A 15,991-nucleotide genomic window follows, 5' to 3' on the forward strand; every position below is an offset into this window, starting at 1 on the left:
GTGAATTAGTAAAAAAGTAAAATAATAATCCCACTGTTTCAATTTGAATATTTTTCTTTAGCTTTGCTTAGCCTCTAAGTGGTGTATCAAACACTGATAGCACATGCTTTTCAGACATGTGTAGCTAATTAGTTACTTGTTCATGGGACGGCAGGTAGCTTAGCAGGTAAGAGCGTTGTGCCAGTAACCGAAAGGTCGCTGGTTCTAATCCCCGAGCTGACTAGGTGAAAAATCTGTCGATGTTCCCTTAAGCAAGACACTTAACCCTAATTGCTCCTGTAAGTCGCTCTGGATAAGAGCGTCTGCTAAATGACTAAAATTGAAAGCCTTTGTAAGTAATTAGCTGCTCACTATTACCGTGGTCTAGCATGTCAGAGGTGTGCAATGAGACCGTTGTTAATGACTCCAACATGTCTTGGCGACCTGATCATACTGGTCATAGTTAGGTTCAGGGCTCTATTCAATCAGATCCACTTTAGCCGACATCCGCATAGCGGTTGTTTTGGCGGTGTCGGAGGTGGAACTGCGTTAGAGCTGTTAAATCCACAAGTGGTTCCTGCCATTATACACTGAACTAAAATATAAACGCAACATGTAAAGTGTTGGTCTCATGTTTCATGAGGTTAAATAAAAGATCCCAGAAATTTTCCATATGCACAATAAGCTTATTGTTGTGCACAAATTTGTTTACATCCCTGTTAGTGAGCATTTTTCTTTGCCAAGATAATCCATCCACCTGACAGGTGTGGCATATCAAGAAGCTGATTAAACAGCATGATCATTACACAGGTACACTTTGTGCTGGGGACAATAAAAGGCCTCTTTTACAATGCCACAGATGTCTCAAGTTTTGAGGGAGCTTGCAATTGGCATGCTGACTGCTGGAATGTCCACCAGAGCTGTTGCCAGAGAATTGAATGTTCATTTCTCTACCATAAGCCACCTCCAATGTTGTTTTAGAGATTTTGGGCACGTCCAACCGGCCTCACAACCGCAGACCACGTGTAACAACGCCAGCCCAGGACCTCCACATCCGGCTTCTTCATCTGCGGGATCGTCTGAGACCAGCCACCCGGATAGCTGATAAAACTGTGGGTTTGCACAACCGAAGAATTTCTGCACAAACTGCAGAAACTGTCTTAGGGAAGCTCATCTGCGTGCTCGTCGTCCTCACCAGGGTCTTGACCTGACTGCAGTTTGGCGTCGTAACCGACTTCAGTAGGCAAATGCTCACCTTTGATGGCCACTGGCATGCTGGAGAAGTGTGTTCTTCATCAATGAATCTCCATTTTAACTGTACTGGGCTGTAGGCAGACAGCGTCTTGTCGGCGAGCGAGTTGTGAACCGAGTGCCCCATGGTGGCGGTGGGGTTATGGTATGGGCAACATACACAATTTCATTTTATCGATGACAATGTGAATGCACAGAGATACCGTGATGAGATCCTGAGGTCCATTGTTGTGCCATTAATCCGCCGCTATCACGTCATGTTTCAGCATGATAATGCATGGCCCCATGTCGCAAGGATCTGTACATAATTCCGGGAAGCTGAAAACCTCCCAGTTCTTCCATGGCCTGCATACTCACAAGACATGTCACCCATTGAGCATGTTTGGGATGCTCTGGATCGACTTGTACGACAGCGTGTTCCAGTTCACTCCAAGTGGGAAAACATTCCACAGGCCACATTCAACAGCCTGATCAACTCTATGCAAAGGAGATGTCGTGCTGCATGAGGCAAATGGTGGTCACACCAGATACTGACTGGTTTTCTGATCCACCTTTTTTATAAGGTGTCTGTGACCAACAGATGCATATCTGTATCCCAGTCGTGAAATCCATATATTAGGGCCTAATTAATTTATTTAAATTGACTGATTTCCTTATATGATGAACTGTAACTCAGTAAAACCTTTGAAATTGTTGTATGTTGTGTTTATATTTTTGTTCAGTGTACCTAAAGCGGACATTGCCATTGCCTGCACAGAGTCGCATTAAGAGAAATCCCATGCAGCCTTGTTAACAAGTTTGAACACTGGAATGTGAGATGTAATCTACACCTCGATTAGGATGATTGAAATCTTCATTATTTTGTTTAATGATTTTCAGTTTGAGCGTCATTATTTCTATATAGCCTACACTTTCTCGTTACAAACTTCTAACGTGAGTGGGAGGGTGTGGCTTCGTGACAATGATCAAGAGCAGCTGCTCAACGATGTGACAGATCCAACGTCATAGTCACATAATAGTTACAGATGGACTGGATTTTGGGATTCATATCATATCCGTTATGCATACTGAAGAACTCAATGAGCAAATTTTATTCAAAGCAATATTGTGTCCAAACAGTAATAAGAGTCGATTGATGGGACTGGGCTGGACTGATCTCCAACCCTGTGGCGATAACTGATAAAGAGGAGTGATTGTTCCAAAGGCTCTTTGCCCTGTAGTGAAATCAGACTGTTTCACCCTGGGAGGGACACGACTATGTAGCTGTCCATATCAGGGCAGCAGGCCACCGTGCTAACTAGAATAATGTGATGTGTTTTTGTGGTAATCTGAACCATGTTTTTAAGATTTACTGTAATTGTCCATGTTCGAGTATTGTTTATTACTATATTAAGGCGATAATAATGGACTGATGTGTGTGACTAATGATGTTTTCTCTCCGTAGCGGACCCTCGGGTGAGCGAGAATGTCTCAGGTGAGTGGACTCTCAGTATGTCATGTTCACAATCATTTTTCCTCCATAGTTTGTGTCCTGTTCTCTGTGCCTAGTGTCATATGAATCCTGAAATCTATTCTCTCTCCTGCCTCCAGGTAAAGCTGCTATCTGGACACAGTTCCCCTTCAAGGCCGATTCCTACTCGGAGTGTAACGGGAAGCAGTACGTGAAGAGGACCTGGTACCGCAAGTTTGTGGGCATCCAGCTGTGCAACTCCCTTAGATACAAAATCTACATGAGCGACTCGCTCAACGGTCAGTATAGTATAGTAAGAGGGTTTGTATACACTGAGTGTACAAAACATTAAGAACACCTGCTCTTTCCATTACATAGACTGACCAGGTGAATCCGGATGAAACTCTTAGAAAAAAAGGTGCTATCTAGAACTAAAAAGGGTTATTTGGCTGTCCCCATAGGGCAACCCTTTGAAGAACCCCTTTTGGTTCTACATAGAACCCAAAAGAGTTTTACCTGGAACCAAAAAGGGTTCTCCTATGGGGACAGCCGCAGAACCCTTTTGAAACCCTTTATCTAAGAGTGTATGATCCCTTATTGATGTTACTTGTTCAATCCACTTAAATCAGTGTAGATGAAGGGGAGGAGACAGGTTAAAGAATGATTTTTAAGCCTTGAGACAAATCAGACATGGATTGTGCATGTGTGCCTTTCAGAGGGTGAATGGGGAAGACAAAAGATTTAAGTGCTTTTGAACGGGGTATGGTAGCAGGTGCCAGGCACACCAGTTTTTGTCAAGAACTGCAACGCTGCTGGGTTTTTCATGCTCAACAGTTTCCTGTGTGTAAATTAAGAATAGTCCATCACCCAAAGGACATCCTGCCAACTTGACACAACTGTGGGAAGCATTGGAGTCAATATGGGCCAGCATCCCTGTAGAACACTTTCGACACCTTGTAGAGTCCATGCCCTGACGAATTGAGGCTGTTCTGAGGGCAAAAGGGGGGGTTCAACTTAATATTAGGAAGGTGTTCCTAATGTTTGTATACTCAGTGTATGTCTATGTTTTACTGTGTCTACGTTACCTTGTCTCTGTGTAGTACGTCTATAAAGAGTTTATAGGCTACATTGGAATTTTGAATGAGGTGTAACTAACAAAAATGATTGAACCTATAACCTCACACAGACCCATAACCTTCGACCTCTGACCCTGTGCAGGCAAGTTCTACAACATCGGGGACCAGACTGGTCATGGGGAGGACCACTGCCAGTTTGTAGATTCTTTCCTGGACGGACGAACAGGCAGCCAGAAACTGGCCGACCAGCTACCCAGCCGATCAGGTAGAGTACTGGGCCATTTACGGGGACACATTAGAAAGATCAGTGGGAGAGAACCACTTGTACAGGTGTCCATGACCACGGTTCTTGGTCACTTTTCAATGACTACTGAAGTTTGCTGTTTCAGGGTTAACTATGGGAAACACTGATCTCTAGACTATGTTATAAGACCATTCACATTCCAAACCATTTGTAAAAGAAGGGTTCTCATATTCCCTCTGCTCTCATGTCTCAGGTTTCTACCGGGCTATGCGTCAGGAACCGGTCAACTTCGGCGAGATCGGAGGGAACTCGCACGCCACCTACGTCGGCTGGTACGAGTGCGGAACACCCATACCTGGGAAATGGTAAGACCTCTCCATCAAGGAGGTGGCCAGGAAGATGCCTGACTGAAAGAAGGATTATCTTACAAGGGTGAAAGGAGGACTGAGGGGAGGTGGGCTTCTCTGTTACCATGGAGACACGCCTTTCTGTCTGTCTATCTGTCAGATGGCAACAGCCCACATTCCATTGTATAAAAGTATATAGGATCATACTGTGTCACGGAACTCTGTTAGGCAAATTTGTCATATTTCCTTATGTCTCATCTCACTATTTATCAAACACGACAACATGAGAAAATACTCAAAACCTGTAAACATGGAAAAGAAGTTGATAAAGGTTTTTCAGAGTGCTTCATTAAATATGAACACCGGAAACTGTTGGGAAGCTGGCTCCCTAAAAATGTAATAATGTGTATGATTTTATTTATCAAGCAGTTGTTATTCATGTACCTTGTGGTTTCTATTGGCCAGTGTGCTAAAAGGGTTGCTATGACACAAAGCATTCATTTTCACTCATACACACACACTCAATACCCTTTCTTGATTGATCCTGTGGGATTAACAGTTGCGGTTTGCACAATATGAAAGTATTAAATATATGTATATGATGAGAAAGAACAATATTTCTGATCTCCCATCAAGTTTTCAAAGCAAGGCGGGTCCACTGACTGCAGGTTTGTCAATCACTTGGAAAAACACCTGAATGTATTCTGTAGCCAATGAATGTCCAAATCTTAAGAGAGAACATCATCAGATACTGGGATTCACTCAGTTGGAATGAACAGCATAAGGAGACGCTTTGTGTTTTCTCATCTTCAACACATTTCTAACTTCAACTCATCTCGAGTCATTTCAATTTTGAGAATGATTACCAGGAATACGTTACGTGGATGTGGTCCGATGCTCATAGCAGGTGACTCCAATTGTCCACCTCTAGAGCGTGTTTAGCGGGGTGCAACATTGCAGAATGTTCAGATGTAATGTATTGTGTTTGTAGAATGAGGAATTGTGTCAGTTCTATACATTACATTTCTACCTACAACATTTGGAACATTTCCCCTCACTGACAAAACCCTTTGTCTTTAGCCTTGTAATGTTTTGCTACAGTTTTGTTTAGCACAACCTGTTCTTCTGAGTTTAAATATTATAAAACATGCACATAAAGGCTTCTTTTAAATGTGAAAACAACCAAAGGAAGATTACATTTAACATTTTGTACAGTTGCTCACAAATGGCTGCAGTTGTATTTTCAATCCTAATTTTTTTGGGAAAGTGTTTATAGATTATTTCAGATATGTACAACCTGTATACATATATACTATATACTACTACATATTTACATTTACATCATTTAGCAGACACTCTTATCCAGAGCGACTTACAAATTGGTGCATTCAACTTATGATAGCCAGTGGGACAACCACCTTTTTATTTTTTATGGGGGGTGGGGGTAGGGAACATTGTATAAATATAATGTATATTTCCTGTATCTATTTTCAACAATACATTCTTATATGTATGGTTCTTTTTTTTACTGCTGCTTCGACTCCGATTTGTTGTAAATGCATTGTGCACATCTGAATGTGTGGTGTTCATATGGTCATAGCATTAGCAAGTTGACGCATGCACACACACACACACCTAAATCTTCAACACACTTTTGCCCATTAGTTCTGACTGCGGACAGGCGGAGCTGAGGGACCCACCACACGTCCCAGCCAACCACAACGCCCAATTAGGAAAACAAATAGCAACAGCAGCATTACCACACTTTTCCAAATCCACTCTGGTGGGATACGAAAGGCTCTCGGAAGCCAAGCTCAACACGGAGCCGTGAACTCACAAACCACAGTGTGTGGGACAGAGGGAGAGAAGGAGGGAAGGAGGGAGGGAATCAAAACAAACAGACAATACTTGAAGGTTTCAAAGCCTTTATTAGGTTTTAGAGAAAATGTTACAGTTTATACATAAACAACTAAATGTCACTTCAAGGTGGAAAATATGATTGATATATTAATACAAACCAGTGAGGTAAAAAATTGATGAGAAAGAGAGAGCAATAGCAATAAACCATAAGGTGGTGATCTAAGAGGCTAAACATGGTAGGATCCTTCTGGAAGGTCAAAACTACACCTCCCATATTGTTCTCAACCGAGGGGCCGACTCCATGACACGTCATAATACCAACATGGCTGTGATGAAAACTATTAGTCTCATAGATGTCTCCTCAGCAAACTATATCCTCAAAAGATCAGTTAAATACAATACGAATCAACATCATCTCTGTTGACCAGCGTATACAGATGCATTTACAGCTGTTAGACTAGCAGGATAAAGTCTATGAAAATAATAATATGAATAACAATAAGACAGCCTGTCCAGCCTGTCCAGGTCTCCCAGGTGAGTGTGCTTACAGACTGACTACACGTTCACCAGGGTTGGGCTCAATTCGAATTGAAGGCAGTCAATTCAGGAAGTGATTTGAAATGTAAAACACTTTTGAAATAAATAGCTTCTACTTTTCAGTTTATTGAAAAGTCATTGAAAATAAATGCCTTTTTTTTTTATTATTGAATTGTACATTTTAGTTTACTTCCTTAATTGACTTCCTTCAATTCAAATTGAGCCCACCCTGATGTTCACGATGATAGACACATAGGGTGGAGAGTGAGGGTAGGGAACATTGTATTTCAAATAACAGAGCCATTGCACATGGGTGTGTTTGTGTGGTGGTGGGGTCGAGACAGAACACAAACACACGATCAGATGGGGGTTGTAGCTTGTTTTGGATATGAACTCTTCAGTGACTGAGGACTGACAGAGGGACGGATGGACAGATTAGCAGACCATGTTTACTGAACCCAGGCCAACCAGAGCCAACCAGGCCAAACAGAGCCAACCAGGACACAAAGGGGAGGGGTGTGTGTGTGGATAACGTTAGCCGTTCCTTCTCTTTTACCGGTACCCAGGGCCAGGCTGGGCGTAGCCCGAGCCGAAGGGGGGCCGGTTGCGGGCATAGGGGTTGGATGCCCCAGGAGGGGGGGTAACATTGCTACCGGGGGGAGGAGTGTAGCTGGGACGGGGTTGGTACACCTGGCCAGGCTGGGAGGTGGGGGGTAGGCTGTAGTTAGCAGGCTGGTTGGCCTGGGAGGTGTAGTTTTGGGGAGGGAAGGCCCCTGGGGGGTACTGTTGTTGGCCTCCCTGGAAGCTGGGGGCTGGGGCCTGGCCAGGGGCAGGGGCAGGGGCCTGGGAGGTGGGGGCAGAGTAGTTCTGGAATTGCTGCTGTTGTTGAGGCTGAGGGGCGCCAGGCTGGGGGGTGCATCCTGCTGAGAGTGAGTGAGAGAGTGAGTGAGAGTTGGGGGGAGAAGTACAGTACAACTTTTAATTCCAATCCATTTCACATTCATAGCATCATTCCTGTGAAGCTCTGGGCCATTGTTATACGATCAGCCTGTCCTGTCCTTCTTGGACCTTTTCTGAGGTAAAGTGTCATCACTGTCTTACCAGGGTACTGCATGCCGTACTGCTGCTGCGGTGCTGGCTGCTGTGGAGGATATCCACCTGGGGACTGGTACTGCTGGTACATCTGACCTGGAGGATAGATAGAGAGAGAGAGAGAGATGGAGGACATCAGTATGACTGCTGGGGAAGACACACACACACCTGTGTGTCTGGATGGAATCAGACAGGATCGTCTTAATGCAAACAGCCCCAAGCACTAAAATAGAACAGGTTCCTCAAAGCCCTGCACCCAGACACTGTCTATGGTACATTAGAGTCAGCTGTACAGCTCCAAGCTAAACACTTTCACTCGCTCACTCTCTCTCACACACACAAACACTTTTGCTTGGATAGACGTGTGTGTTGGGTCAGAGCGGGTGCAGTCTGTCTAAACAGGTCCATCTGTCAGTAGACAAGACACTTCCCTCCCAACTTTTATTAGCCATGACCTCACTGGTCTACATGTCTAACTGTGTGTGTGTGTGTGTGTGTGTGTGTGTCACGAGTCCATGTCACAATTAAAAGTCTAGACTGGAAAGTCTCTCAATACCGTGGACTGAGGAGTGTGGTTAAGAGTGTCTGAAAATAAAAGCAAACTATACGTTTCAAAACACAACGACACATGCACGTACCTACGTAAGTACGCACACACACAATGTGGACTGAACTGCTGAGCTTCAAGGGCCTCTTAAAACACTGACCGACAAACTTTTGCCACAGGCAATTAATATTCCATTCTTTTACTTTTAGATTTGTGTGTGTCGTTAGATATTACTGCACTGTTGGAGCTAGGAACACAAGGATTTCACTAAACCCGCAATAACATCTGCTAAATATGTGTATGAATAAGATTTGATTGTTGCTTCTGTGTAGGTTAAAGCTGATTAACATGAGGTTGCCTGACAGACTTTTATCTTTGCATGTTAGTTGGCCAACTAAAGTTTTCCCAGTGAGTCTCAGCATGTTCAGCAAACATGTAAAGAATTGCCCAACCAGTGTATTCCCTTTACAAGGCCCGTATCGCACTCCCAAAGCCCCTGGCATTTAAAGTAGGGCGACTACGTATTAAAAATACAAACACAAAATGTATAATGAGGGAAGGCTGGTAAGGTTCACTGGTTTTTCATGTGCCAGTTAAAGCAGAGCGTTGATTTTCCACTCTGAGAGAGGGCCCGTTACAGAGCCCTGTGGAACTCCTTTGTGAGGGAATTGGGCCTAGACATAGTTCTAACAAGTTCTGCAGGGACATTTGTGCTAGGTTATCACTAGGCTGATTAAACTGTCATTGAAGTGATAGTTCACTCCAAAATCACACACACATATTTTATTTATTTATTTTTATTTAACTAGGCAAGTCAGTTAAGAACAAATTCTTATTTACAATGACGGCCTACACCGGCCAAACCCGGACGACGCTGAGCCAATGGTGCGCCGCCCTATGGGCCTCCCAATCACGGCCGGTTGTGATACAGCCTGGAATCGAACCAGGGGGTCTGTAGTGACGCCTCAAGCACTGAGATGCAGTGCCTCAGACCGCTGCGCCACTCGGGAGCCCAGTGGCTGAAAGATGAATAGAAAATGAACACACCCAGGTCCAAACAGCTGGGGCACAAATGTGCCAGAATAAAACTGACCCAAAAAACTGGAAAATAAAACCAGGGTCTGAGCTGCAGTGGACTGGTGGACTAATGAAGACCTCTTCTACTACAGACAGACAGGGTTGTGAAAAGCCAATACAATGAAAGCAGATATATTGCTCTATAGGACTGCATCTATGAATCATATCAACAACAACAATCAGTTACAACAACAGGACAGGTTAATGATGTGAGCACCATGGTGCTCCAGTGAAAATCACAAAGTGTGAGTGTGTGCTTGCGAGCATGCGTGTTGGCTTTCTCTCCTTCTTGGTTTCCTGTCTGCTCTCCATCGTGTGTTATGTAATGTGATGGAGGGATGGATGGGGTTGCCGTCAGGCCTCATTGGCCATAAGAATTCATCTCTGATCTCCGCTCAGTAAATGTAAGTCCCAGAGGACAGAGAAATCACTGTGGCTCTATGGAAAGAGACCGGATGCCTGCACATACCTTCAGCTGAACACAAAACAGAGCTGGAAAAAGTATTCTCTGGAATGCTATTGCTTCACTGTATTTCTCTATACTTTTAGGGATGTTTTCAGAAAGGAAAGAAGATAATATGGGTAGTATTACATTTACGTTAGTCATTTAGCAGATGCTCTTATCAGTTAGTGCATTCACCTTACAATAGCTAGATGGGACAACCACATATCACAGTCATAGTGAGTACATTCACCTCAAAGTAGCTATCAGCAAAGTCAGAGCTAGTTAGGGGGGAAAAAGTGAAGTGCGAGGAGGTTGGGGAGAGGGGTGAGGTTGGGGAGAGGGGTGCTGTGGGAGTGTTTAAGATACTCTTTGAAGAGGTAGAGTTTCAAATCAAATCAAATTGTATTTGTCACATGCAGCGAATACAACAGCTAGACCTTACAGTGAAATGCTTACTTACAAGCCCTTAACCAACAATGCAGTTTTAAGAAAGAATACCCCCCAAAAAATAATCTAAATAGGAGTAACAAATAATTAAAGAGCAGCAGTAAAAAACAGTAGCGAGGCTATATACAGGGGGTACCGGTACCGAGTCAATGTGCAGGGCACCGGTTAGTCCAGGTAATGTAGGTAGAGTTATTAAAGTGACTATGCATAGATAATAATAAGAGAGTAGCAGCAGCGTAAAAAGGGGGGGGGGGGCAATGCAAATTGTCTGGGTAGCCATTTGATTAGATGTTCAGGAGTCTTATGGCTTGTGGTCCTCTGTAGCTCAGCTGGTAGAGCACGGTGCTTGTAACGCCAAGGTAGTGGGTTCGATCCCCGGGACCACCCATACACAAAAAAAATGTATGCATGCATGACTGTAAGTCGCTTTGGATAAAAGCGTCTGCTAAATGGCATATTATTATTATTATTATTATTATTATTAAAAGCTGTTTAGAAGCCTCTTGGACCTAGACTTGGCACTCCGGTACCGCTTGCCTTGCGGTAGTAGAGAGAACAGTCTATGACTAGGGTGGCTGGATTCTTTGACAATTTTTAGGGCCTTCCTCTGACACCGCCTGGTATAGAGGTCCTAAATGGCAGGAAGCTTGGCCACAGTGATGTACTGGGCCATACGCACTACCATCTGACGTGCCTTGCGGTCGGAGGCTGAGCAGTTGCCATACCAGGCGGTGATGCAACCAGTCAGGATGCTCTCGATGGTGCAGCTGTAGAACCTTTTGAGGATCTGAGGACCCATGCCAAATCTTTTCAGTCTCCTGAGGGGGGAATAGGTTTTGTCGTGCCCTCTTCACGACTGTCTTGGTGTGCTTTTTTATTTTTTTATTTCACCTTTATTTAACCAGGTAAGCCAGTTGAGAACAAGTTCTCATTTACAACTGCGACCTGGCCAAGATAAAGCAAAGCAGTGCGATAAAAACAACAACACAGAGTTACATATGGGGTAAACAAAACATAAAGTCAAAAATACAACAGAAAATATATATACAGTGTGTACGAATGTAGTAAATTATGGAGGTAAGGCAATAAATAGGCCATAGTGCAAAATAGTTACAATTTCGTATTAACACTGGAATGATAGATGTGTAAAAGATGATGTGCAAATAGAGATACTAGGGTGCAAATTAGCAAAATAAATAACAATATGGGGATGAGGTAGTTGGGTGGGCTAATTTCAGAATGGCTGTGTACATGTGCAGTGATCGGTAAGCTGCTCTGACAACTGACGCTTAAAGTTAGTGAGGGAGATAAGTCTCCAGCTTCAGAGATTTTTGCAGTTCGTTCCAGTCATTGGCAGCAGAGAACTGGAAGGAATGGCAGCCAAAGGAGGTGTTGGCTTTGGGGATGACCAGTGAGATATACCTGCTGGAGCGCAGACTACGGGTGGGTGTTGCTATGGTGACCAGTGAGCTAAGATAAGGCAGGGATTTGCCTAGCAGTGATTTATAGATGACCTGGAGCCAGTGGGTTTGGCGACGAATATGTAGTTGCTTGGACCATGTTAGTTTGTTAGTGATGTGGACACCAAGGAACTTGAAGCTCACAACCTGCTCCACTACTGCTCCGTCGATGAGAATGGGGGCGTGCTCGGTCCTCTTTTTTTTCCTGTTGTCCACAATCATCTCCTTTGTCTTGATCACGTTGAGGGAGAGGTTGTTGTCCTGGCACCACACGGCCAGGTCTCTGACCTCTTACCTATAGGCTGTCTCGTCGTTGTCGGTGATCAGGCCTAACATTGTTGTGTCAGCTGATGCACTCATGAATTCCAGAACATATTCCAGTCTGTGCTAGCAAAACAGTCCTGTAGCTTAGCATCTGCTTCATCTGACCACTTTTTTATTGACTGAGTCACTGGTGCTTCCTGCTTTAGTTTTTGCTTGTAAGCAGGAATCAGGAGGATAGAATTATGGTCAGATTTGCCAAATGGAGGACAAGGGAGAGCTTTGTACGCATCTCTGTGTGTGGAGTAAAGGTGGTCTAGAGTTTTTTTTCCCCTCTGGTTGCACAATTAACATGCTGGTATAAATGAGGTAAAACATATTTAAGTTTCCCTGCATTAAAGTCCCCGGCCACTAGGAGCGCCGCTTCTTGATGAGCGTTTTCCTGTTTGCTTATGGCCGTATACAGTTCATTGAGTGCGGTCTTAGTGCCAGCATCGGTTTGTGGTGGTAAATAGACAGTTACGAAGAATATACATGAAAACTCTCTTGGTAGATAGGGTATCTCATGATACGCTGTAGACCACACTAACTCAGGCGAGCAAAACCTTGAGACTTCCTTAGATATCGTGCACCAGCTGTTGTTTACAAATATACATAGACCGCAACCCCTTGTCTTACCAGAGGCTGCTGTTCTATCCTGCCGATACAGTGTATAACCCGCCAGCTGTATTCATACCATTCATGTCTTCGTTCAGCCACGACTCGGTGAAGCACAAGATATTACCGTTTTCAATGTCCCGTTGGTAGGATATACGTGCTTGTAGTTCGTCCACTTTATTATCAAGCGATTGTAAATTGGCCAATAGTATCGATGGCAAAGGCAGATTAGCCACTCGTCGCCGGCTCCTTACCAAGCACCCCGATATCTCCTTTTCTTTCTACTGCGAATGACGGGGATGAGGGCCCTGTCGGGTGTCTGGAGCAAATCCCTCTCGTCCGACTCATTAAAGAAAAATTATTAGTCCAGTTCAAGGTGTGTAATCGCTGTTCTGATGTCCAGAAGCTCTTTTCGGTCATAAGAGACGGTAGCAGCAACAAAATAAGTTACAAACAATGTGAAAAAAAAACACAAAATAGCACGGTTGGTTAAGAGTCCATAAAACGGGGCAGCTCCTGCTCAGCCCATGGGAGAACTTAGGAGTTTCAAATGGTTTGGAAGATGGGCAGGAACTCTGCTGTCCTAGCTTCAGGGGGAAGCTTGTTCCACCATTGGGGTGCCAGGACAGAGAAGAGCTTGGACTGGGCTGAGCAGGAGCTGCCCTCCCATAGGGGTGGGAGGGCCAAGAGGTGGCAGAACAGAGTGCTCAGGTTGGGGTGTAGGGTTTTAGCAGAGCCTGTAGGTAGGCAGTTCCTCTCGCTGCTCCGTAGGCATGTACCATGGTCTTGTGTGGATGAAAGCTTTAACTGGAAGCCAGTGGAGTGTGCGGAGGAGCGGGGTGACATGGGAGAACTTGGGAAGGTTGAACACCAGGCGGGTTGCACCGTTCTGGATAAGTTGCAGGGGTTTGATGGCACAAGCGGGGAGCCCAGCCAACAGCGAGTTGTAGTAGTCCAGATGGGAGATGACAAGCGCCTGGATTAGGACCTGCACCACTTCCTGTGTGAGGTAGGGTCGTACTCTACGGATGTTGTAGAGCATGAACCTGCAGGAGCGAGTGACTGCTTTGATGTTTGCAGAGAACGACAGGGTGTTGTCCAGGGTCACGGCAAGGTTCTTTGCACTCTGGAAGGGGGACACTGTGGAGTTGTCAACCGTGATGGAGAGGTATTCCTATTTTTTATTTAATTCTTACTCTATATACAAACTTATACATACGAACAACAACTTACAGATGCACACAAACAATGACTACATCTCTGCCAGACCAGCATGCTCACACCCCCATCCCTAGTGCCTGCATTATTGTTTGCCACTTGGCCTTAAATTGCATAGATTTGTTTTTCTTGGTCGCCCATGCTATTTCAATAATAAATCATTAGATTTTTTTCCATTGTGTTAATGATGGCGGATTGACTGATTTCCTCTTTTTTCCCCCAAGATGAGTGATGAGAAGAGAATCGTCCAGCCCATTGGGTATCTCGCTACACCCCCATATGCCATGTCTTGAAATACGCAGACAGACGGATTAAAAGTACGTTTACATTGTAATACATCTGACAGGCAACTATCTAGCTGGAGAGGAATTCCATCTGATAAAGCATCAAAAGATACCGTCTGTGCAGTGGTGCTAGAACTCTGTTTCTCTCTCACACACAGAACACTCCTACCTCTAAGATTGATCATCGTCTGATATACACTGAGTGTACAAAACATTAAGAACACCTTCCTAATATTGAGTTGTTTCTGAAGAAGTCCTCTCTGTGCATATTGTGAAGGCACTACACCTTAATGAACGTGTTCATTCCCAACATGTTGGCAGGAGTGCACTGTTCCTGGTCAACGATAATCAGTCTTCAACTGAGACAGTCTCTCTCTCTCTCAGAGCGTTGTGATAGGAGAAAACGTCTCCCTGCAGTGGCCGTCTGGTCACCAGCTGCAGCCCAGAGCCTCTCTCTTCCCTGGAAGTCTGGGAGATAGAGCGGAACGGATGGAGGGATGAGCAGAGGGAGGAAAAGACGAGAGGATGATGAACTCATGAGGACGTCCAGAAGACGACCAGCCAACCGCACGGTCAGCGATGTCACACTGAACCTAGTAACAGCCAGTGACCGTTATTTAACCACACAGTCATTTATGGACAAACTAAAACGATTAACCAGCACAAAGTGCAAGGGTCTGGAATATAAAGGGTACCACTGAGTTGAATAAGTAAGACGTAAGGAAGAATGCCTGTGTAACGTTAGACTCTTAGGGGTGTCTTGGCTCTGTTAAACTCAACCCAAACCTCTTGGAGAAGCCTGAACCCTGACCGAGCCAAAACCACAGAGCTGGTCTGGGGAACACGGTCAAACCAACACCATGTGGAACCGCACTCTCTTTGTTCCAGGTGTGGTTTGGAGGCCCTGGTATGGTTCCTCTGTGGTCAAGCCACAGCTCAACGAGCATACTGTGTGTGTGTGTGTGTGTGTGTGTGTACCAGCTGTGGTTTGGATCCTGTGGTGTGGTTTTGTCTGCGAGCTGGTTATGGGTCTCTCTGGGTGAAAACAGAGACGTCTCCAGGGATGGAGGAGGCTACGGAGAGCCAAAAGCCGTGCCTGCCAATGACAAAACATCACATCTAAAATAACGAGGTAGCTCAATAACAAGACTGACTCACAACATGTTCCTCTGTCCCCTCCCTTCCTGTGCCGGTCTGTGTCTCGTATACTGAGATGCCAAACCCTAGAGCACACCTCGTTATCTGGTAAGAGAGTTACTTTGTCAGCAGTGCACATCTCTGTTGACTCCAGAACACCACCATTATGGGATTACCCAGTAGGTCGTAGAGGAGGCTCTGTGTTGATTCCAGAACACCACCATTATGGGAATAACCAGTAGGTCCTAGAGGAAAAGCTCAGGGAAGTACCGGTCCGGTTGGGAACGCAAGATGAACACAGAAAACCATTTCCCCCTAAACAGGACCGCAGAGTGGCTCGCAGCTAGAGGGGGATGACGCCTTGTTCTTTTATTTATCCACCTCTGTCTGATCAGATCCCTCGTTCATTTATCTCTGCTGACATTCCCTTTTAGAACTATAGAGTGTTCATGGTGGAGTGGAGACAGCAGAGGGGACAATACGTTAAGAGTTGCCTGGATGACTAAGATGGATGCCATGACGATGAATACACTGTTGATACAGTTGATTAAGTTAGATCTGTGAACAGGATCTCTGTGTCTGTGGTAAGAACATGGAAATTCACATTCAATCTACAGTCTTA

General features: G+C 44.7%; 2 protein-coding genes across 7 annotated transcripts in view; one reads left to right on the top strand and one right to left on the bottom strand.

Moving 5' to 3' along the window:
- LOC121536514 (target of Nesh-SH3) overlaps positions 1-4,747 on the top strand; it is a 105,275-nt gene extending 100,528 nt beyond the window's left edge. For all 4 annotated transcript variants that reach the window (XM_041843843.2, XM_041843845.2, XM_041843844.2 and 1 more), the window contains 4 exons: positions 2,675-2,704; positions 2,821-2,979; positions 3,899-4,021; positions 4,254-4,747. In XM_041843843.2, coding sequence (XP_041699777.1) covers positions 2,675-2,704; positions 2,821-2,979; positions 3,899-4,021; positions 4,254-4,369 — 428 coding nt within the window. In that variant the 3' untranslated portion in view covers positions 4,370-4,747. The remainder of the gene's footprint in view (positions 1-2,674; positions 2,705-2,820; positions 2,980-3,898; positions 4,022-4,253) is intronic.
- Positions 4,748-6,255: 1,508 nt separating this feature from the next.
- The window catches only part of LOC121536515 (protein TFG-like), a 57,923-nt gene continuing 48,187 nt past the window's right edge, over positions 6,256-15,991 (bottom strand). For 2 of the 3 annotated variants that reach the window (XM_045206712.1, XM_045206710.1), the window contains 2 exons: positions 7,846-7,932; positions 6,256-7,667 (listed from right to left, as the gene is read on the bottom strand). In XM_045206712.1, coding sequence (XP_045062647.1) covers positions 7,297-7,667; positions 7,846-7,932 — 458 coding nt within the window. In that variant the 3' untranslated portion in view covers positions 6,256-7,296. The remainder of the gene's footprint in view (positions 7,668-7,845; positions 7,933-15,991) is intronic. The other variant, XM_045206711.1, reaches the window with a different exon arrangement.

The sequence above is a fragment of the Coregonus clupeaformis genome, chromosome 23 (assembly GCF_020615455.1).
Source record: "Coregonus clupeaformis isolate EN_2021a chromosome 23, ASM2061545v1, whole genome shotgun sequence".
Classification (NCBI taxonomy): domain Eukaryota; kingdom Metazoa; phylum Chordata; class Actinopteri; order Salmoniformes; family Salmonidae; genus Coregonus; species Coregonus clupeaformis.